This window comes from Grammomys surdaster, unplaced genomic scaffold (assembly GCF_004785775.1).
Source record: "Grammomys surdaster isolate TR1022 unplaced genomic scaffold, NIH_TR_1.0 66, whole genome shotgun sequence".
In the NCBI taxonomy this organism is placed as follows: Eukaryota; Metazoa; Chordata; class Mammalia; order Rodentia; family Muridae; genus Grammomys; species Grammomys surdaster.
In genome coordinates this window covers 16,339,275-16,362,817 of record NW_021604568.1, presented here as the reverse complement: position 1 = coordinate 16,362,817, position 23,543 = coordinate 16,339,275, and the positions used below count along the sequence as shown (strand labels likewise).

Here is a 23,543-nt window from a genome sequence, read left to right as displayed (position 1 = left end):
CCGAAAGTTTGTAAGAAAACGTGGATCTTTGGGGAGGACATAGGAGTCAGGAAGGACTGGAGAGACGATCAAAAGAGAAGGATGAAATGCGTTCCGAGGTGGAAACAACACAAGAGTAGAGAAACAGACTCATCTACCTCAGGACAGGTGCCATCTTTTCTGGAAGATCAGGCTTGTTGAGGAAGCTCCAGACACTGTAATCCCCCAGGAAAGCCTAGCCTACAGACGCCCATAAAACCTGGGATCAGGGAGCGGGCTACAAGTGGGTGTTTTCCTGTGCTCCAAAATGTGCGCGATCCACAGGTGCCAGGCATGGTGGACTGAGAGCTGACCCCCAGCGGCGAGGGCTCAGCTTCTAAGCTTAAGTAGCGCATCTAGAGGGCCCAGGATATGGGCGCACTGGCTTGAGGGATCAAGCAGGAGGCGCTCTAGGCCCGTCTCCCACCTCCCCGCTGGCCCTCAGTCTCCTCCTCCCGGCATTGGGTTTGCAGTCCCGACCCTGGAGAAAACAGATCTTGGTGGAGACCTACGGGAGCTCGCTGGTCTCGGTGTCTCCCCCTAGGCTTTGAGGACCTCCCGGGCTCTTTCCAGCCGCCGCCCTCAGGCCGACTTGGAGAAAGTGATCTGCGTTCGAGGCGGCGAGCTCAGTGCCGGGTGCGCGAGAACCGGAGCGCTGACTGTCCTGACAGGCTGCGGAGATCCCTGGCGGGGTCGAGAGCGGCTCGCCCGGGTGGAGTCAGGATCGGAGGGCTAGGGGCGCGGCGGCCACTCTGGGAGGTCGGGCGGCGAGCGTGACCTCACTGGGAGGGGCCAGCGCGCAACCGGGACGCGGAGCCCAGCGCGGAGCCCAGCGCGGAGCCCAGCGCGGAGCCCAGCGCGGAGAGCTCGGCGCGGAGCGGATAGCAGCGCTGAGAGCGCACAGCCTACCCGAGATGGAGCGCTACAAAGGTGAGGGCGCAGGGCGCACCTACTTGCTCCGGGCCTCCCGGACTCAGGTGACCAGAACGGACTGTCTACGCCCAAGGGACCTCAGCCCTAGAGAGGGCGATCGAGGCTCCACGAACTGGGCGATGGGCTTCTAGGCGTAGAATGCGGTCCGCTCTCTTTGATATTCCTGGGCCCCTGGGGCAGAGGTCTCTGCTTGGAGATGAAAGTGAGGCTTCTCACCTGTTGGATAACCGAGGGTGTGTCTGGAGCCATCCGGTCACCCCCAGTTTGCCAAGGGGGGAAGAAATCTACAGTCGAGGGAGACCCAAGTAACGTCTCAACAGTAAGGGGCTGCTGAGGGCAAAGGGGCGAGTTGTAGGGTCCTTTCGATGGATGCTACCTTGTTGAGGGGCTTCTTGCAGATTCCCGGAAAAGCTTTGTCCTGTGGCAAGAAAAACTCCTAATGTGGTGAGGTGGCGTGCTATTCTGTTCTTGGCTAGGTCCGGCTCTCCACCACTTTGTAACCGTGCCTCACCATACCCTTTGCAGACCCAGTACCTCAAAGCTTCGTGGGAGTGTGGGTTAGGAGCCCCGTGTGCTGCCCAGCAGGTGGAGCGCCTGTAGGCGTCCTGGCAGCAGAGCGAGCTTGGATTTGTTTCTGGCCAGGGATCTTGGCCAAACCATGGTGGGAGGGCCGGCCCGGATATGCCCGAAGGGTTTTGGAGCCCCGGGGCTGGAGTCCAGAAACCTCGGATAGTAAGTTCTTTGAAAAGGGAGTTCAAGGTGCTGCTTCTGAAGCGGATATTTCCGTGAGCCCCTACATGCCTTCCTCTGGGAAAAGCCGCTTGTACTCACTTTTCAGAGGTTGTCTAGGCTAAGCCTGCGAGGGAAGAGTCTGCTTCTGTATTTATTTTCCCACGGGAGGGTAATAAGGCAAACGCTCAGGTTGCCAAGGAATCTCGCTCTTCCTCTATGGTTTCTTATTTATGGAACTCACCTAAGGGACCTGTGCGGACAGGCTTTAGTTCCCTAACGTAGTAGCGTCTTTCGACTTTTGCGTTTTCTCTTTCTCAGGATGTTCAGTGACTAGTGACTCACCTGTAAATACAGGGTCCAGGCACTGAAGTCAGCGGGGTGGGGGAGAGGCACCAGGGGCACTCACTTAGTAAACTTAGGTTTCTTTCAGTGAGACCTCTCACGGGAGCCTCTCTCCCACGTCTAACTCGGAGAAGTCTTAACTTAGTTCTGATGGAATCTAAAATTTCCCTCAGTTTTCCCTCAGTGAGGGAAAGGCAGAAGTTGCCCTCATGTAGTATCGAACATTGGCGGCCACGGCCCCTCTCTTGGTAGAAGGGTAATGTGCCGCTCCACCCTGGGCCTCCGCCCTTAGGGAGGGAACCTAGGGGCGGGAAGTGGGGTGTGGATTGGGGCCTTGGGTGTCTCCTCACTGGAAATACCGACTCCAAGGTCGCTTCAGCTCCTTGGATTGTGAAGCTGAAGCAGATGTTGGACCCAAATCGAGGGTCCAAATTGCGAGCTTTTTTGCCCAAGCAGCGAACTGGTTCAAATTAGAGAACAGGCAACAGGTGGGCAGCTATGCATCCGGGAATTGTAGCAGGGTGTGTGTGTGTGTGTGTGTGTGTGTGTGTGTGTGTGTGTAGTTTTTGAATTGGCTCTTGACAGGATAAAATCTGCTTAGTTTATCTTCCTCATCTGGGAGCTGAAAAATCTCATCCTCTACTGGGATCAGTTAGGGACTTCCAGCTAAATGAAGAGAACTGGTTTTCAGGGCTGAGTGCTTGTGTTTTGGAGATAGATGTATGCCTTAGCGATCAGTGAGTGCACAGACTTGAGAATTACCTAGATTGCAAAAGAGAATACACGTGGCCTTCTTCAGTTTCACTCTGGGGAAACATGACTTCAAATCTCACTGATGTCATGCTGCTAATATCTGCTAATTTTTCTGGGAAGAATGTGGGGATCTTCTTCCCCCGGGCAAGTTACATTCTCTGTTCTCAGGGGAGATGAGTCTTCCCTTGGGAACTCACGGTGAATGCAAACTCTCCTCTGTGCAAAATGAATGCTAAGCTGCATGACTGATAAACCAGGTTGTTCTTTCTTATCAGAGCCCGGGGCCTTTACATTTTTGTAAGGTTTTGGGGTGTAGCTCAGGGTTAGAGAACTTGTCTGGCATGTGCAAGACCCTGGGTTTGACCTTCAGTGCACATGCACCCCAATATTTTAAAGGTAACACTGAGTAGTTGCAGAATAAGTAGGTGTGGTAGTTTACATGACAAAGTTGAATAGAAAAACAAGATTTATCTGGGCTCTTGTAAAGTTGGTCAAAGAAAATTCTTATGGTATCTGGCATAGTTTAAATCTAAAGTCTTTCTTATTCCCAATTTTAAGTCCTCTTCCCTACACAGGTAGAGTTGCTTATTCTTCTCTTCAGAGTCCAAAAGTGTTGTCCCTGATTTGGAAGAGAAAGAAAAGCTGCCATGGTGGAACAGCAAATGCTTTTCATGTCCCTGGCCTCTGTGATCCACTGTCCGTCCTCCCCACGGTAGCTCTGGGCTAATTGTCTTGAGGGAGCTGAGGGATGGCTGAAACATCTAATATTGAAAACTAGCCAGACTTTTCTCCCAGTCCTCTCCAACCCCCTCTGCTAGATCACCACGGCTTCCTCAACCAAAACCAACGGGGTGTGGGAGTAAGTGAGGTTCCCTTCTCAGAGGGATGGAGCTTTTCCAAAACTTGCTATAAAGTGTTGGTAAAGTTGCTATGTCTTGCATGTGAATCTTTGGCATGGTATAAAGTAGTAAGACCCCTACAAGTATCCAGGAAACTGTGCCAAGTCCTACAGGGTGCCTTGAAAAGATTCCCATCCTTGAGTGTTTATATATTTATGACTCTCCTAAGAGCATCCTGTATCACTGTGCATGAGCCCATTGGCTGACCTCATCCCAGGCAGTCAGGGATCCTGGTTCCTATTGCTCTCCCAGCTGGTGAGTGGGTCCAGGGCCAAGTGACTGACCTACTATCTGTGGATGACACTTGGAACTTCACGCCGAAGCTTCCTGAAGTTGCATCACACTTGGATCCCAAGTGGCCTGGCTGCAGTATATGGACTTCATTTTAGATGGGCGTAATGGGTTGTGGGGTAAAACCTTCTCCTGTAGCCTTTGGTTTTTTGGTCTGACCACTGCTTCCTCGAGTAGGTTTATGGTGCAGGAGGTTTAGGGGAGGGTGGTGAGATTTTGTCCAGAAAACAACATGGTCAGTGAAGGAATCTTGTTGGGGAATCTTAAGAGCTGTGGTCAGGAATGGTCTAAAAAGAAAAGACAAATAATTAAGGGAAATAAAGCAGATGTATAACTTAATCAAGCCCCTTCAGGAATTCTTTCTCCATGTCTAAGAGGTCAGCCCTTTCACTGTTACAGGTGTCTGACCCTCAAGCAGCAGACTTAGCCTCTGCTGTATGTGGAACCATGAATGTGTGTGGCCCAGGAAGACAGGGGTGCTCAGACACAACAGACATTCCTATTTAAACGTACAGAGTACAGGTCAGGCACTGCAGTTTTCGGAGGCCTTCCGGTGACTCTGTGACCCAAGTCCATGAGGCATATTTACTTTAAAAAATGAAACATCAAAATAGAAAACTAGGGCTGGGCAGTGGTGGTGCACGCCTTTAATCCCAGCACTTGGGAGGCAGAGGCAGGAGGATTTCTGAGTTCGAGGCCAGCCTGGTCTACAGAGTGAGTTCCAGGACAGCCAGGGCTACACAGAGAAACCCTGTCTCGAAAAACAAAAACAAAAACAAAAAAACAAAAAAAAAAAATAGAAAACTAGAAGAATAGGCTGGGGCTGGGGAGATAGCTCAGTTGGTAAGTGCTTGCTATTCAAGCACGAGGACCTGAATTTTTAACTCAGCACCCATGTAAAAACCCAGATATGACAGAGTGTGCTGGCTAGCCAGTGTAGCTGAGTCATCAAGGTCCAAATCCCCACGAGACAAATTTCTAATTTCTAAAAATGTAAGGTTGAGAGCAACTGAAGAAGATTACATGCCTTTGGCCCACATGCGTGTGTGTGCAAACATGAAAAGTCCACTTCCTCCTTGGGAGAACCACTTTTTTTTTAGGGGTACCCAGGTATGATGATGCTTAAGTCCTTAAAGGGATGCAGGATTTGCATATGGGGCACAGTGTCTCCCCAACTGCTTTACCTCATCTCTAGATTACAGTGTCTGCAGCTGCTGTATTGTAGCGTTTAGGGAACAATGGCAAAGAAAGCAGTGCACATTTAATGTCAGTGCAACTTTTGCAGGCTGAACTTCACAGTACACATCATCAATAACATAGCATTCTCTTACGTCACCCCTACATCGTGGATCTGCAGTTGGCTAACTCTGAGGCCACAGAACCTATGGCTATGGAAGGCCAACCAGAATTCTATACACATCCTCAACCTGAAAAAACGCAAGCAAGAACGGAGAGAAACATTATGCATGCACTCCCTCGTTTTATTCCATTGCATCTTGTGATAACTGCAGAAAGCTGGTGTGATTCACCTTTAGCTACTGTAGGCTTTGAACGGATGCATGAGAACACTGTTTTAAAGCAATATCAAAGTCTCCGTGTTTTGCAGCCCCAAAGCTCTGAGTTTGCTCATTGTACTTGACCCTGGGCACTACTGACTTTGAAGCTCTTTGTGTGGGAGCCTGGCAGCGAAATGGTTTAAAGCAGAAAAAACATGGGAGAGGTCATGAGCAAACTGGACCTGCTCAAGGGTCCTGCTTAGGGCCCTTCCTCTCTCCTGATGGGGTAAAAGCTCTGGGAACTGGGCTGCTTCCAGCACAGTTAAAGGGCCAAGCCAGGCCAGAGAGCTTCAAAGCTGAGAAAGCCATGCGAGTTCTCCTCCAAACCCCTTTAATGGCAGGAAATACTCCTCTAAAGGAAATGCCCCTCTGTCCTTCAGGGGAGGGAGACTCCTCCCAAGCTAGGGAGAAGGGCACTGTGGCTGCCACCAGAGGGGAAGGCACAGTGGCATGCAGAACAAAGAAGCCCAGAAACCCAGTAACCTTCATGCCGTGCCTCGTGGGCTAGTCACTGGATTTCACAGGCCTCAGTTTCTCCACCTAGAGAAACAGCTGTCATGTGTCCCTTCTGTGGCCTGTCAACCGCTTGTCTTGGCTTCACTTCTTTGTGGTCGCTGAGGACTCTTCAGCAGGAGAATGTGTTTGGGAAGAGAGTAGGGCGAGGGGGGATGGGGCTGCCAGCAAGGGTCAGTTTAGGATTGTGACACTTATAAATAAAACCGATTTCCTGTGGAGAGACAGGGAGTCACAGACTTAGCGGGAAAGAGAATGCTATCAAGTATGGAAGGAATTCATTTTTTGAAGGACTTGAATGTCACTATGTCTCCAAAGATTGTTAAGGCCATTACCAGGGTCTGAAATAGGAGATGAATCAGACTGGCTTAAGAGCCAGGGCAACTGAGGCCAAAGAGGGCAAGTAGCCGTTCACAGGGTCGGCGACAGGATATGGGAAGCTGAGTTTTTAAAAGGAGAATTCCTGCTGAAGAATTCTTCTAGAAAAAAAAAATTCCTGGAAGTAATGTCCTGGTCTTCTCAGTGTCTTTATGCCAGGAAGAGGTGCGCTACTGAGTTAAACTCCCTTCATCTTCAGGACCTGACCCAATGTCTGCCTTCCGTAAACCACCATACCTTCCCCAGTCCCTTACTACTATAGGTAGGAGGACCTCATCAATACATGACACACAGTAGTCATGCAACAAATGTCCTGAATTAATGTTACTCAGTCTTACAATTATATGTAGATTTATTATCCATGCTAGGTTGTACTCTGTCAAGATAGGGATTTTGTGTCTGCCTTCAGAGTGACCAGCCCTCGGTCCTTTCCTTACCAGACACGTAGTAAGGACAAATGAACTGACTCATGAGTGTCCTGTACAGAGCACATACTGCCTTGTGTCCTGCTTCTCGAGAGCAGACCTCTTTCACAAAGGAAATGAGGCAAAATCTTTGAGCTCAGTTCTGGAAGGAAGGAAGGAAGGAAGGAAGGAAGGAAGGAAGGAAGGAAGGAAGGAAGGAAAACAAGAAGGAAGGAAAACAAGAAGGAAGGAAGTGAGGAAGGAGGTGAGGAAGGAAGAGCCCCCGGCTGACCCCAGCTGCAGCGTCTTGAGCGCTTTCTCTGTCTGTTCCAGCACAGGGCTGTTGCTGTCTGGTGGTGCAGAGAAGAATCCTGCAGGTCTCTGCTTGTGAGTATGAGCTTGTCTGTGCCCTCTGCAGCAGCTCACTTGGGCTCCAGGTTCCCCTGGGTACAGACCTGGCTCAGCCTATGCCGTGGATGGAGGGGTTAGGGGGATACCATGGAGCCAGGCTCCAGCCTGGGCACACAGGGACTGGAGCTTCTAATATACCTTTTGCTACTAACATGCTGTGCGACCTTGGGCAAGTCAATTAATCACTCTGGGCCTTGTTTCTGTATGAGTAAGCTACTGATCACTAACCCACTCCCAGGCACCCTGGTAGAATAGCCCAGGAACCATCGGTAAATAATTCGCCGAGGGTGATGTCGAGTTTGGTCAAGGGAGCAGATAGCACCATGCCTATGACAAGGTTCTGCCCTTGAGGTGTGTGTGAATCCTCAATTAATTCAGGCTTCAGCCGTGTGCATCCTTTGTAAAGCTTTGGAGTTAGGAGTACTCAGGCAAAATGCTTACATCCCAAGGCACCTGTGCGTCAGCTATGCCACTGGAGAGACAGACAGGACTCGCTGGGTCAAGCTTGACCGTGGTTCTTCTCATTCTCTCTGATAACTCAGAACGTTTATGTCCATGGGTTCTCATCGTCTTTCCACTTACTCTACAAATTAACTAAGCACAAACTCCACCAAGTGGAAGGTATGGAGAACAGTGTGCAGACATGTGGAAGAAGCTGGCCTCATCCTGCATGCATTATTGCTCTGGACTGGTGGGGACAAAGTAACACGGGGCACCTGATGTCAGAGGTCTCACTGAGACCTTAGTCTGGGTGAGGCAACAGAAGCTCTCTTCCCCTCACCTCCTTAAGACCTCTGAAGTACTCCAGATCAGCTGTGGGTCTGGTGGAGAGACCTGAGCTTACAGGGAAGGTCATCCCCAGCAGACTGCAATAAAGCCTTCTGCTCAGGGTTAAACCAAGGGAATAGAGCCGGTTGCTAGCTGGAGAGAGTAGGTGGCTGTGCCACAGAAAGAATCTCATGGGGCAATGGGGCAAGCTATCGGAGGTGGCTTTTCCAAGTCAATCAGCCATTCTGGTTTGCCTGAGATTTCTTGATCTTGCCTCCTGGAAGGAAGTAGTCCTGGGGAAACTGAGGTGGGCTCACCCTCTTCTCAGACCTCAGCTCTGTTGCCCCCTCTGAATCACTGCAGCAAAGGTGACCAGTGTTTAGTTTCTATAGCAAGAAAGTGAAAGTCTGAGAGTAAACGTGACTGTAACTCTCCTCTGATGGTTTGCAGGATGCTGAGAAAGGAAGCTTTGGAGCCCTCACTGTTCAGTTTGCTAAGATAGCCTTCTAAAAAAAGGCTAGGCTGCCTACAGAGAAAGTGAATCAGTTCTGTAGGTACAAGTGATGCTCTGGGGATGGGGTGGTCCACAATAGGACATGATGCAATAGGTGTTACAGAATGGTAGAAATGGATAGCTCTGTGTACTATCCAGGTAACAGGGTGGGTTTGTTTTCCTCTGTATATAAATTATACCTTGGTAAAATTGCCTTTTAGAAATACTTTGCAGGCCCTTGAGTGCCCTCACTTGTAGCCCACTGTCTGTCTTGTATCTCTCTATAATGTTTTCTGTTACTTTGTTGCAAATCTATTTGCTGCTTTTGTAAACAACGTCACACCACCTGCCCCTTACAGATCATGGCGATGCCATGTGAGACGGAGGATTCCCTGAGCACATCGAGCCGTTACAGGGCTTCAGTCAAAACTGAGTCTTGGTTTACTGCTGAAGCTACAGCAGAATTGTGGTTTGAAGCAAAACAGACTCAATATTGACTGTATCCTAAGAGGTGGAGACTTCTAGAAAACCTCTGATGATGCAAATTTTCCTCTCATTAGGAAATCAGTAGTTCTAAATGTCAAACAGCAGGTGAGCCCAAGAGGACCCTGGGTAAGGAGGCCCTGGTCATCCACCCTGCATGCTTGGCTACTAGCCACATGTGGCTTCACCATGGTGACCATGGCAATATTTCTGTAAGTCTTTGCACTGAGAAGGCTATTGAACTAGAATGGCCTGTCCAGGCTGTACCATGGTCTCGTCTTTGTTGGCTTTATGGCATTGGCAGTTCTGCTGGCAATTATTAGGCCAGGATTTATTTGAAGAGAGAAGAAGCCATGGCATGACAAAATAGCAGGGCGGAGCCTTGTGATATAGACTGTAGGTGATGTAAAGGATGTCACCAGGCAGGGCGGAGCCTTGTGATGCAGGGGCTAAATCATTCCTCTTCACCTTACATATCTCCTTGTTTCCTTTTCTAAATCAAGTGTGTTGAACTGGTCTGTTTGGGGTAGGGGGTTGAATTTCATTGGTTCTATGCCCTAGGCTGGCTGGGGCCAATTTTTGCACCTTCATTAAGTATAATGTGTTGGACATCCACGAGACATCTATCCAGAGGACCGTGTGGACAAGATCTGGAGAATTTCACACAAATATCTCTTCTTAAACACTGGTATGTTCAAACCTCAAGACACCCTCAAAGGCAGTTCTGTGTCTAGCCCCTGGCTATTCTAGCAGACTTAACAATAGCTGGGAGTATACTTCTTTTCTTCCTTCTTGGATTTGTTGTCCAGGAGGGGGTTGCAGTGACAGAGCAAAAATTTTGGACCCATTCCTGGTGAGACTTCCCTTGAAGCAGAGTCAAGTCTGGCTATGGCTTGTTCCCCTGAGAAAGATCAAGTTTGGGGAGCCCTAGAGTCCATGTCTGGTTTGTACAAAACCTAGAGGGTTACTGTACATAAAGGGGTGCCTGGGAGAACACCAGTAAGGGGACTCTAGGTAGTGCTTCATCTGCCTGCAGGTGAGGGCCACTCTCAGGGTTATCCCCTCACACTGACATCCTTTGGGTTCGGACAACCATCAGCCATCCTTCCTGTTAGACTAGCAACCTGGCCTCTTGCCATCTCCTCCCATCTTTCACCCGCTTTTTGTCCCCCCCCCCCAGTCCTTATACAACAGGATTTATTCATGTTAACTGTATTCAAGTTCCAGATGGGGGCAGAGAAAGAGATTGGGTTGAATGAGCTTATTGTTTGAAGGTTTCACTGGCTTCTTTTATTTAATACCCACAGTCCTAGAACATATTGAGCTGATTTACTGAATTTCAAATGTGGTCTTTTGGAAGGGACTCTGCTAGGGCGCTTGGCATCCCTGGCTGCAGGGCCAGGAAATGTTGGGTGGCAAGCTTGCCTGGGGCATTTCGACTTCATCTTTACAGTCTGGGTTTTCTCTATGGTAAATATTCTCAGTCAGAATCCCAGACTCTATGCACTAGAGACAGTCACTTCCCGGTGGACCTTTGATCCGAGTTTTGTGGCATTCCCAACTGGTGTGTTTGAGATAGATAGATGATAGATAAATAGATAGATAGATAGATAGATAGATAGATAGATAGATAGATAGATAGATTAGATAGATAGATAGATGATAGAACACGTAACTTATAGGGCCTTCTGCTTAGCTGTTGTGTGTAAGGTTTTACTCTCTACATGACACAACCTAGGCAGTCACCAGGGTACAGATAACCTCCATTGGGTTGTTTAGATCCGTTGGCCTGCGGCCATGTCTGTGTCTTTGTTAATGACTGACAGGTAAGGGCCCAGCCAGTGGTGGGTGGTACCATGCCTAGGCGTATGAGTTTGGGCTGTGTGAGAAATATAGCTGGGAGTCGGCAGATGAGGGAGACAACATATTAGTGCTTCTCCATGGTTTCCTGCCCTGACACCCCTCGGTGATGAACAGTGTGTACAAATATGGGTTCACGGTGCTCCAGGGAGTGTCTGTTAGGGGAATATCAGCCCAAACTGTCCTCGGCAGTTCCCCCTCTCTCTTCTCAATTTACATTTTCTTACTCTTCCCTCTCTACTGTCTCTCACTTCTTTTTGCTCTTTTCTTTAAATACTTTTATTTAATAAATAATAATATAATAATAAATAAGACCTTTATTTATTATTATTGAGAGAGGGGCAGAGACAGAGAAACACGCAGAGACACAGAGAGAAACAGAGACATATGAGGAGATCAGGGTACATGCATGCCACAATACACATATGGAGGTCAGAGGACAGCCTTGTGGATTTGGGTCTTTCCTTCGATCTCCACGTGTGTCCCCCCCGGGGATAGAACTTGGGTTGTCAGGCTTGCCCGGTGGATACCTTTGCCTGCCCCACCTGTTCTCTTCTATGCCAGCTTTATTCAGAGATGGAACTTGAGTTCAGAAAGTACATTTCCCTCTGAGCAACTGAAACCAAAAAGACTCAGAGAAGAGACAACTCTACCTTCTGTCCCTAAATCTCTGGTAGCTAGAGTCTCTCCTTTGGAGTAGCCATAGCTAGAGTTTCAGGCTTCTACAGAGAAAACTGGCAACCACAGGCAGAGAGACCAGGTCTTCATCTCAGCATTTCCCTCTTGTGAAATGGAGGACCACAGAAAAGGACACCGGCCTCTCTACTCTGGGAATATTCTACTTACTAAGTAAATGGAACTCAGTCTAGCTTACCATAGGTTAATGAATCATGACTAGAAGTATCCTGTCCCAGCTCCTCCCTCCTCCTGCTCCTCCCTGCCCTGTCCCTCCCTCCTCCTCCACACTTTAGTAGCAATGTGACCTGCAGGCCATAGGACAGGGTAGGATTGCAGTCTCAGCCTGTGCACAGTTCCTCATACCACCATCCCCCAGTGAGTGTCAGAGGGGGGCAGTGGGCACACGGCGGGGGAGGGGGAGCATGAGAACGCTGCATTGTTTGGATAAAAAGTTCCAAACATGAAGACTCAACAGAGACTAAAATAATTTTTCCCATTGACCTCCTGACTTCCCACCAGGCAAGCGCCCATCTCTGTCACGTGATGCTGGTTTGGAGTGTGTAACTGTAAACACCACCAGGATCAGATCTCTGAGAGTTATGGGATCCAGGTGTCGCCTGGCTGCCGCCTAGCTGCCTTTCTCAAGAGAGGGGAGGCCTCTCTGTTCTCAGAGGGAGAATCTAAGCTGCTGCCTTGAAATGGAATCTTCCAGAAGCATCTCCTTCCTCTGCGTGGCCCATACTTACTTGCTGGTTTCACTGACACATGAATAACATCTAATATTAGGCTCTGAACATGTGGGGCTTGCTTCTCTGATGCAGGTGAGGTTGTGGAATACCTGTGCTCAAAGTGTACAGGAAGGAAGGAGAGGGTATCAGAGCTCATTTTCTCTGCTGGAGCCCATGGGTTGGTCCAGCTAACCGGAGCAAGGGTGTGGGTCAGTTCTGTTCACCCTGATGTGGACTTTGGTATTATATAAAACTGGGCCTTTTGACCTAAAGAGGAAGCCCCAAGAATGTAGCTGGTTTGGAGAAAGTTGATGACTTTCTTGTCCTTAGCAATAGGGACTGGGGATCATCTCAGACTGAAATGATGTAGGGATTATGTTGGAAATAGCTTTGGTAGGATGGAGAGATGAGGGAAGTCTGACGTGGGGAGGTTTAGCTGCCTCCTCCTTTCTTTGCGGACCTAAACATTTACAGATAGCAGACATAGTGTGTACGTGCGTGTGAGTGCGTGTGGGCACACACGTTGGGAGAGGAGAGATGTCTGTTGCCTCTGTCCCAGTTTCTTGAGCCATCTATGTAACGCTCTGAAAACAGAAGCTTGTTGACCAGAAGAAGATGATTTTCCTAGGGAGGGAAGGCTGAGGTGGCTTGAGGGAGAGGGCTAAAGAATGCTGGGCAGCCCAGAGCTGATTCTTCATCCTTGGCTGCTGAGGGTCTACAGGTGCATTTCTTCTCTGGTTAGAAAAAAAAGCAAAGGCAGTTACATAGCTTAGAGCAGAATATTCTCTGCAAGTGACTTTTAAAAAATTGTCAGAGTGTGATTAAGATTGAGGAGGAACCAGCTGCCTAGCAGGGGTCCTGGCGGGCTCAGAGTAAGATTCTAGTGTGTCACTAATGACTTTATTCTGTACATTTCTAACACAAGTACTCTTAACAGGCAGGGAAGTGGCTAAGAACCAAAGCACAAAGGAAATCCTTTGGTTTCTTTCAGGGCAGTCTAGACTGTTCTGTCTCTTACCTCATGGATACTCTTAACTTTGATCCATAAGAACCTTTGTCTTTCCCATATTCTCTGTCTATGGGTTTCTCAGAGACACAAACACATTGTTATTATAACTAAGACAGATTTCTTCAGGCACCTGACCACATCCTCTTCCTGGGATATAGAAGGTACCTGTGGTACTGTACTAAAGGTATTACTTGGCCTCTCTGATACCTGGAGCACTTCCTGTATGCCCAGCTTCTGCAGTCATTCCTGAGGCCACTCTGGGCTGTAGGCATACTAGACCCTGTGTGGTCATCTATGGTGGACTTCTGCAAGTGCTCGACTTGGCTGAAAGGTCCTTCCCTCAGGACTGTCTGGAAAGCTTATTTATCAAAGTTCACTCGGTCTGGATGCCTTGACCATTATGCCTTTGTATCTAAAGAGATGCAGAGCTTCCTGTAGCCATTGTTGACAACCCAGCTGATACACTGCCCAGGAGGTTAGCAGTTATGCAAGACCTGCCCAATGTCAAGTATTCATAGGGACTGTCACCCCTCAGTCCTTGGACTTGACTGAAGGAGCACTGGACCATATAGTAAGACAGGAGAACAATCAGACATGGCTTGGTCGCATTGCATACAATATACATTTACTATATGATGTAGAAATTACCAACTCTCCCAGGGGCAGAGTTGAGAATGATCTGCCCATCATTATGTGTTGTGGTCAGGAGTGAGAAACAGCCTCCTGGTGACTGGAGGGAGCATCAGGAGAACTGGTGGGCACACAGGAAGAGTTCTTTAATAGCAAAGTCAATGGGGCAAGTGCCTATGGGGCAACCTGGATGGCTTATTCAGACTCAGTGCTGACTGAGCGCACAGACCTTTGACAGTAGCACTTCTAGCCATTAAGAATTCATGAAGCAGTGCACAATAAGCAGAACATATATCAAAAGTACCTATTTGAAAGGTCGTGGGGGCTGGGAAGAAGGGAAATTATATATTATAGTCTACCCATGCTACCAGAAGCTGACATATAATTGTAACTCAAAGCAGAATTAGGCAGAGGAGGGCAACATAAGACACTGAAGCGGTGTGCTATGGGAAGAGGGGAAGGGGCTCTTCTGCTCTGTGCCTAACCCATGAATTGCTGGCCTGTCCAAGGCCCTTTCCCAGGAGGCTGTGATAAGAGACCATTCTTATACTAGGCCCTACAGTTCACATAGAGCTGTCAGAGCTGTAATGGGGGTCAAGGGATGTCACCATCCCACGTCATCACAGAGGGAGGAGTTGGGTGGGAGGATGTTCATTCCATATCGTCACAGAGAGAGGGCAGTTCTGACAACTTTCTCTTACGCCTGGCATGATCAGTCTGGCCTTTGATAGTTTTGTATCTTTCCATTGTCAGCAGCCACCCTGAATGCCTTTTTTTTAGTCATCTTTGGATCTGCATTACTAAGTGCAGGTCATGGCTGACAGCCAGCATCCAAATTCTGTCAGACTGAATAGAAGGCAGTAGATTCAGGTATTTCCAGTCTGTGACTGACCATAAGATCACAAGACTGTAATCCAGGGGCCCATTCTGTGCCCTTCCATCTGGCATATGTGAAATAGGCATATGAAATCAATATAAATACTCCTGTTCTTGGTCTGTTGGATATGGACAAAGTTGACTAGTGATGTTTTTAATGTTCCACAATCTCTGTTCCCACTTGAATTCAAAGTTGTTTTTCTGTATTTTTTACTAACCTTTGAGATACAAAGGTATGTGTGCACAGAGCCATTTAGACCAGGACATGCGGTACCTCATCTGTAGCACCCAGTACTGTGCTCTCCCTTCATGAGGAGGCAGAGCCTGCACATACTGGGGCTGTTAAATATAGGCAAGAGAAAAGCTTATCCTCTGGGGTGTGGGATGGCTAGTGGACAGAAAAATAGACCTTCGTTTCAAGCCAGAAACTAAAGCTCAGTGTTTTCAGGAAACAGGAGCTACTTTGAGGTCAACTTTGGTGGTCTGTTTTCCCCCATTCTCTCTCTGAGCTAGGGGTGGGTTACTATAGGTCACTCTTCTGGCACCCCTGGCTTTGACCCAGCACTGGCTGACAGAGCTTCCTTCTGCTCTACATCTCTGGATGTGGCTACACTCATAACCACATTTTCTGAATCCATGACAGTAAAGATCTTTTGCCTATTTTTCCTAATCTTGTTTTTTGAAGTTCACATGTCCACCCCTCAAGGCCATGTCAGGCCTTTCTGAGTCAAAGAACTTGTGATGTCCTCACAACCTTACCAATGGCTTTGACACAGGTCCTTTCTTCCAAGGATTTCCAAGTGTCCATACAATTGACACTTCAGGGCTTTGCTGTGTAAAGCCTTGTTTGGATCCTGAGGTAGCCATGTATGATGATGTTGGTGTATCATAAACCAGCCAGCATTTCTGCAGGAGAGGTTCAAATGGTGATAGAAGTAAGGTGAAAGAAAGCAACACCAGAGTACTTTGTTGGTGTTGGCACAGTGTCCAACATCAGCCAGCATAGCGGGAGAGTGTCTGAGGAGGTGACCTTTGAGTTGAGACTTGAGTTGGGAGGAGAAGCTTTACAGACAGAGAGGCCCAGGCAGAAGGAACAAGTTCAAAAGCTCAAGGTTGTCATGTATTAGAATGGCATGTGGTAAAAAGAGAGGGAACAGAGAGAGCTTGGGCATGCTCCAGAGTTTGTGTCTCATTCTGAGGAACTTGACAAAGTGGGACTTAGCTTTGACCCATCTCCTCCCTCCTCCAAATGGCCAGGCCACCACCAGATAGACTACTTTGAAATCAAAACACCCCACTGGGAAAACCAAGTACCCTAAAAGAATACACTTTCATACCTTCCAAAGAAGTTATTTTAACAAGGGAGAGTTAGGAAGAGGCACACACTGGCTCCCAGGTCATTGTTTCCCTATGATCCTCGAAAGATGGTTTACATTCTTCCCACAGAGGTGAAGAGTGGTTACCTTGTTGGCGCCCCCACCCCAACATCCTCCTTTTGTTTCTTCTTAAGCATCAGGTGTTTCTTCTCCTGCTGCTCAGTGTCTGAGGTCTGGGTTTTGCTGTGGGGAAATATAATGTTCAAAACTGTGAGGTCTGTGGATTCACATCAGCATGACTCCTGTGAGTGCCAACGTTGCAGAGCTGGACAGTTACACTTTTGAGCCTTTGTTTCCTTATCAGGAAGAGGCTGATGCTGTGTTCATATGGGAGCTGTAAGAACTGAATGAAATCTGTCTCTCTGTGTCTATCTCTCTCTGTGTCTCTGTCTGTCTGTCTCTGTCTCTCTCTCTCTTGTTTTTTGAAGCAGCGTTTCTCTCTGTGTAGCCCTGTCTTTCCTGGAACTCACTTTGTAGACCACGTTGGCTTTGAACTGAGAGATCCACCTGCCTCTGCCTCCCAAGTTTGGGATTAAAAGCGTGCGCCACCACAATGAGCTTGGATTGGATAAGATTTTGTTGATGGAGAATATGGATGTATCTTCACCTCCTGGTTTGAGCCCCTGAGTGGTAATGTTTGGTGAGTGGTAGGAAAACCAGCCTGAGGACTGAGTGTGCTCTGGACTGCTGTGCTTATTTCTGGTGCCTACCATCTCTGCTCTCTGAAACACCACCCTTGAGCTATGGGTTGGGAAGGAGTGCAAGCTCATCGTGAAGAGGTGATTTTGAACCTGTTGGTATGAAGATTGTTTATCTTGTTAGTCCTTTATTGCGTCAGTTTTCCTCATCCATAACAATCACTGTTCAACACCCGGTAAAAGAAACTACGTATAAAAATGTTTCATAAAGAGAAAACACTGAACATAAATAATAAGGGGACTATTGTAGCCTTATGGGGCAGAGTACATGCTAAGAGAAGCCCATAATGCCGTGGTAGCCATGGTAGCTAAGGCCAGTCTGCTCTTGACACAGCCTCAGTGCTGGAGAAGATATGGGTGGCAGCAAACTCTCCTAGTGACAGAGACCCAGGGAACGACGGACTCTCTTTTGAGACTGGCTGATGATAGCATGGTTGGAAGGAAAGGTGCAGGGAGGGGTCAGGTTGGTGATGAGCATCTCATCCCTGCAAACAGCAGAGCGTCCGTCCAGCATGCCAGTCCAAAGCCTGAGCATCGTCATTTGGCACAGCACAGAGAAGGGAAAAGTGCTTTGCCGTCAGGAGAGGAGTGACCATGGAGTGAGCACACTCACTGGAATTTCAGACAGATCTTTGCTTGGGGACACTCTGTATCAGGTGGGCCGAGCTTGACTATCCCCCAGCTTCTGCTTCCTTGGTGCGGCCATGGGTTGTCACTGGGCCCGGAGAGCCATTGTACCTCCCGATTACAGCTGCAGCTGCAGGGGCAGGCTAAGTACTAGCTGCTCCTACATGGAGCTGGTTTACTGAAAACACAGCCACCTAGCTGGTCCCCACTTTGCAGCAGTGTCTCTGCCACAGGAAGAACCCCCCAACTACTAGCCCTGACTCTTATCGTTCTGCTCCACAGTGATGCAGCCATCTGCTGTCGAGCAAAGATCAAGATCTTGAGAAATGATTTAAAAGAATTGTTGTGTCTTATTTCAAACGACATTCCATCAAGGTCCTTCATGAACATCTCAGGGAGTCACGTCAGAAGTCTTGTGATGGGCCTTCTTCCTATGGGGTGATCAGGACCTGAGGCTTCAGCTATTGCGGTACTGGAAGGTGTGTGCAAGCCTTACTGTACACACCAGACAGTGAGCACGCTCACTGACTCATTTTTGCCACCACCATTCACCCCTCCCCCCCACAGTTTCTGCCTATTATCTTGGTTAATTCCTGGTGACTCCTGAGAGGCGGTGGGAAGATCTCAAAGTATCCCATAATACTCCTCCCCATTTCACAAGGTCTCTGTACCATACAGGGTTGGCTAGGCAGAGTTCCCATTGGGAAAGCATCTTGGAGCCTTTCGTTGGCATTCTTGGCATTGCATTGCTCAGGGCGAAGTCTCCTGGAATGCAGGGTTGGCTGTCTGATCTCGGCTGAGCTAAGAATGTTAATAAAAGGCTTCCCCGAACTTTTCTATCAGGCCTTTCATCTTATTCCAAGCCAACAAAATCAGACCTGGGTGTGGGGTGGGGAGGGAAGGCAAGGGTCCAGCAGTTAACATTGGTGTCTTTACTGTGAGAACAAAGAAAATGGAAGCCGGAGACAGTGTTAGCAAAAAGCTCACAGACTCTAGCAGTCTGCAGCCTGGGCTAACCTGGTCAACGTTAGCATCACCATGCTCCTCAGAAGGCTTCAAACCTAGCCCACAGCCGGGGTTAGATTTGCCATTGTTGGGGTACAAGTCAGTGGTCACAGTGCAGTCCAGGCGTCTTGTTTTTCCCTTTAGAATGTTTCAAGATGACCTTGTGTTGCTCAGCTGAAGCTGGCCTGGATAGAGCCTGGTTCAGTGAGAGAGCACTCCTGAGAGGCAGCTCTACAGCATGCCTGGATTCCAGGTATCCTGTCGGTCACCAAGCTCACCAGGCTCGTTCTGTGTCTCCTGACTGGGAGCATGCTCCCCGTTATCTACTACACCTTCTAAGTCTTTCTAAGTAAAATCTGGTTTCAGCTGCTAGATTCCACACGGGACCTCTGTCAACACTTTACTACCTGCTGATAGGTGGGTTTCTGTCCCCAGTGTGCCTGTCTAATCCCCAAGGCGAGTTTTACTGCTTTTAACACATGCATCAGGGTGCAGGGTACTTGACACATAGTAGCCATTCACTTTGTCCTTAACCACTTCTAGAAGGTTCTGCGAAGTTCTCCACAGTGTCTCTTCTAGCCAGACTTGAGGGGAGGAAGAAGGGAAGGCACAGTCCTTGGCTGTGGTTGGCACAGCTCGAAGGTGGCAGTGGATTGGGTTGGGACAAGAGGTAGGTATGAAAGAGGGGTCTGGTGTGTCCCTGTGACACCTCATGCAGTACATGATTAGTGAGCGATCAATTGAGGACTCTTAGCTGGGGAAGGTGAGCGTCCCCCACCCCACCTGTTTCACAGAATATGGAAGAAATGGTGTTCCCACTTAGAAAATAAACTTCACTAAAGGCAACTTGCAGCCACACGCCATTGGAGCTCAACAGCTGTCTCTCTTTGTTGGCAAATGTCCCGGGTAATGAATGTCCCTCGTCCTCGCTCACAGAGGGCCTATATGGAGGAACAATGGCGCTTCTCAGAGAGCCCTCAGCAGACATTCCCAATGAAGTTGGTTCATCACTTGGAGGGGGGCTGAGACCATAGACATGGGGCCATTGATTGAACAAGGAAGGCTCAAGCTGCCACAGGGCAGCAAGGCCCCAGACATGGTGGTGGTGGCTGATGAGAAGGCCCTAAATCCTTCCAGAACCTGCCCCTCAGGGTGAAAGTTAAACCTGGGGAAGTAGTTTTGCGGCCCTCTGCAGTCACTTGACCCTGGGTCTTGGAGGGTTTGTTCCTCCAGGGCAGCCCATGCTGCCTGCAGCCTGCATTGTGGTTGAGTGAATGGACACATTGGAACTGACAGCACAGGCCTGGGCCCTGGCTCCCTCCTATCTCCTGCCTTCTTCCTATAACCTGGCAGGAGGGGGAGGGGACTGAAGAAGACAGAGCTGGAGACTCCTCTAGCCTCGTACCTGTTCATAGAGGAAGGTAGGTACCTCAGCCAGGAATCACAGCCCCCAACCCTCAGGTTCTGCTTCCTTTCCCTCTAGGAAGGAAGCTCCTCTCCTGTCAGCCACAGAAAAGAGGGGCAGTCTGATTTCCAAGCCAAACAGTTGGGACCAGCCAGGAAAATTCTAGTTTGCATTTTCCTTTTCTTTCTGTTATTTTTTTTCCTTTGTCTTCAGCTGGAGTTCCTTCAAATGTCTTAAAACAGTACAAACAATGTTTCAGAAAGCTGTGCAGTTCCTTGAAGAATTCAGTGTAGTAGCTTTGTGTTTGTGTTTTTGTGCCGGAATGCAAAATCCCCCACTTTCTATACTCAGTGATGATGTGTTATGGAGACACTTAACCCTCCAGATATTTGTCTCTTTAAGAATCCCAGTGGTTGCTACTTCCAACCCCTTTATCCCTCCCTGTGCCCAACCCTTGCTGTCCCCATCCCACTGACCCTCCCCCTCTCTCAGTGTCCCCTCCCCCATCCTTCCCTAGCAATCCTCTTGCCTCAGCCTTCTAAGTAGTTTGGACTACACATGTGTTTTGCCACATTCAGTCTGGCTGTGTCTCTGTTTAGTCCCAATAGCTAGTGCCAGCTTCTTCAAACCTTCATTAGCAGAGTACCGGTCACTGTCACCTCCTCCCTAACCCCAGAAAGTCTATGCAGTGCCTTTGCAGGTTAAACTCGAGTTGCTGCCATTCTGAGTGATATTGGACATCTTTTCCTTTGTCTGGATATATATGTGTGCCTTCTCTGGTCATACACATTAATTCATTCATTTTTTTTTGACAGATAATCTTGTTGTTAGTGCAATTTTAAAAGTGGTATTTTTTTCTTTATCCTGACTAGCTCCCAAATAAATGAGACAGAGACTATAAGATTTATTTAATCAAGCTTTATGGCACAATAACTGACTAGTATTAACCTGTTTTAATCCTCTAAGCTAACCTGGCGCCTCCCAGCCAAAATCCCAGTGATTCTTGGATTGTAATATTGATCTGGTTCTCTCTGCTCCACGTGTGTTCTCATGGCGTCTCTCCTTGTGGCAAATTCTCTCATCTCCCTTTCCGCCCACCTCTACTGGCTGGTATCGGAAGTCCCGCCCTATTCACTCCTCTGCTCAGCCATTGGCTGGTCATCTTTTATTGACAACTCTGAGACTAAACGGGGAACAGTGTTTACACAGTATTGAGGCAGGAGATCGTAATGCTTAGTCTAGACTATGACTAAGACTTAGACTAAGCATCGTAATGCCCTGTCCTGATTGCAACCAGACATGGGGACAGAGAAATCAGCATTTGAACAATACAAGGCTCTTTGTACAGTGCACAGTAACACTGTGCCTACATCTTGTTTTTTTATGCTGAATTGTTGTTCCCTCAGAATTATTTTTGTAGAAATGTTTTGTAGAAACTAAAGAAAGCAATCCCTTTGGTTTCCTCCACCCTCTGACTTTAGTCTTGCTTTTATATTTATTTTTGTAAAGTCAATTTTTCTCTAATTTTTTTTTAAAACCTAAACTTATTTCCTTTTGTGCCTTTGGGATTTAATTACACTGAGAAAGTCTTCCTCTAAAGTTTTATGTTTAAAATGCTCCATGTTTTCCTTTTCTTTAAAGAGTCAGTTTATTGACATCAGTCATATTTTATCATTTAAAGAGCTCAGGGGCTGGAGAGATCACTTGGGTGTTAAGACCATGCACTGCTGCTGGAAAGGACCTGAGTTCTGTTCCCAGAACCCATGTCAGGCAGCTCACAATTGCCTGTAACTCCAGTTTCAAGGGTATCTGTCTCCTTCTGGATGTTGTGGGCACCTGCACTTACATGTACAGAGACCCACACAACACATACTATTTAAAAATAAACCCTACAATGCCAATACCCTGCTAAATCTAGAACATTCTTATTATTTCAGGAAGGAACTCCAGACCTTTTAGTGATCACTTTGCCTCAACCCACTCTACCCTGTAAATAAACAGGACCACACACTCAGGTGTATATACACATGCACACACATGTATGCACATACCTGCACACACCTATGCACAGAGAGAGACAGAGACAGAGAGAGACAGAGAGATGCCTTGGTAAGGGCTGTGATTTTAGCATGTGGTTTGCCATCTCCAACATGGCTCCAGGGATGGGCCTGGCTCGGGAGGCAAGGAAGTGAAGAAAGGACAGATACACAGAAAGCTGAGATGGGATGGATTGGGCTTTCTGATGGAGAAACCGCAGCATACGGGAAGCTCAGCATGTTTCCTATGAGCTGAACAGAAAGGTGAGGGTCTTCTTACAGCTGAATGAGGAGACGGCCTTATTACATCCAGATAAACAAGCAGGTGGGGTTATTAAATGCAGATAAACAAGCAGGTGGGGTTATTAAATGCAGATAAACAAGGAGGTGGGTTGAGTCCAGTTGACTAAGGAGGCAGGTTTAGTTAATCTTGGCATGAGCAGTCTCTGTAGGGGAGCTGTCTTCAGGCTGTAAACATCGGTGGAACAGAAAGCCGTGATGGACATTCTCTGTACACACTATCGGCACCCTCACGTGGACCAGAGGAAGGCTTTGCCATTTTCCCATGGGTCAGATGCTATGGTCCTTGGCATGCCAGTGCCCACATCATAGCTCGGTTCCCTCAGCTCCTGTACTCGGGCTTCTTCACTCCTTACCTCTTTTTAACCTTCTCCAGATTCCATCCTGCCACCTACACAGGCGTCAACGGGAAAAGGTAAACCAAGATGGGGAACTGGGTCCATTTCCTGTGTCTATACTGAGCTAATGCTTATTTTAGAAACATTCGTAGTATTGAAGTGAAAAGGAGTTGCAGTGTCAGTCTCATGGGATCCTGAGTAACGCAGAGTGCATCTCCAGGGCTGCTGTGAGCAGAGCGAGCCATTTGCACCTTTATCCAGCAGACCTTACCCTCGACGTGCCTGAGAGGCTCCCTGGCAGATTGGGGTCCAGCACATTGTTTGTAGCATGTGGTAAATCTCTGAAAACCCATGTTTGGATTTCTTGAAAAGTGCCATGAAGAAGTGTAGACAGAAAAAGTAAGTGGGCCCTGTACAGCGTCTGCTCAGCACACAAAGGACTCCGTTTGACATGGAATCATCAACCTCACGCTCCCTCCTTAAGCCTCTCCGACCACTGGCCTTCCTTCCTCATGTGTCCCAAGCCCGTTGCTCATACCTGTCTTACTTACGATTGAGACAGGGAGAGTAGCGAGGCATCTGAGCTAGTCTGCATCTAGAAGACTGTAGAGCTCAGCTCAGCATCCTTCCTGGGGAAACCATTTTCCACGCTGAGGAAAAGCAGCCCATTTTACATCATGGCCGCTCTGCTAAGAACTTGGTTTTCCATATTGCTCACGGGTGCAGAAGTTACGCCCCCTTGATTAAATATGCACATGTAATAAAATCTGAGCAACACATTCCATCGAGGCAGGCAAGGAATGAGGACAGGAGCCGGAGGCCGGCTAGATGCTCCATCATGGAGGGAAGGCAAGGAAGCAGGAAGCTGGCAGGTCACATTGTATTTGCTGTCAGGAGGCGGAGTGAACAGGAAGTGGGGGGAGGGCTTTAAAGCCTCAATGCCTCCCGGCAGTGAGCCACTTCCTCCAGCTTAGACTCCATCCTAAAGGCTCTACAGTCTCCC

General features: G+C 48.2%; 1 protein-coding gene across 3 annotated transcripts in view; it reads left to right on the top strand.

Moving 5' to 3' along the window:
* The first annotated feature begins 854 nt into the window (after positions 1 to 854).
* Positions 855 to 23,543, top strand: part of Afap1l2 (actin filament associated protein 1 like 2) — a 95,754-nt gene continuing 73,065 nt past the window's right edge. Inside the window, exon 1 of one of the 3 annotated variants that reach the window (XM_028774056.1) lies at positions 855 to 948. In XM_028774056.1, the coding sequence (XP_028629889.1) occupies positions 933 to 948 (16 nt within the window). In that variant the 5' untranslated portion in view covers positions 855 to 932. Of the gene's footprint in view, positions 949 to 2,435; positions 2,514 to 7,166; positions 7,207 to 23,543 lie in introns of those variants that run through there. The other 2 variants (XM_028774061.1, XM_028774048.1) reach the window with 2 other exon arrangements.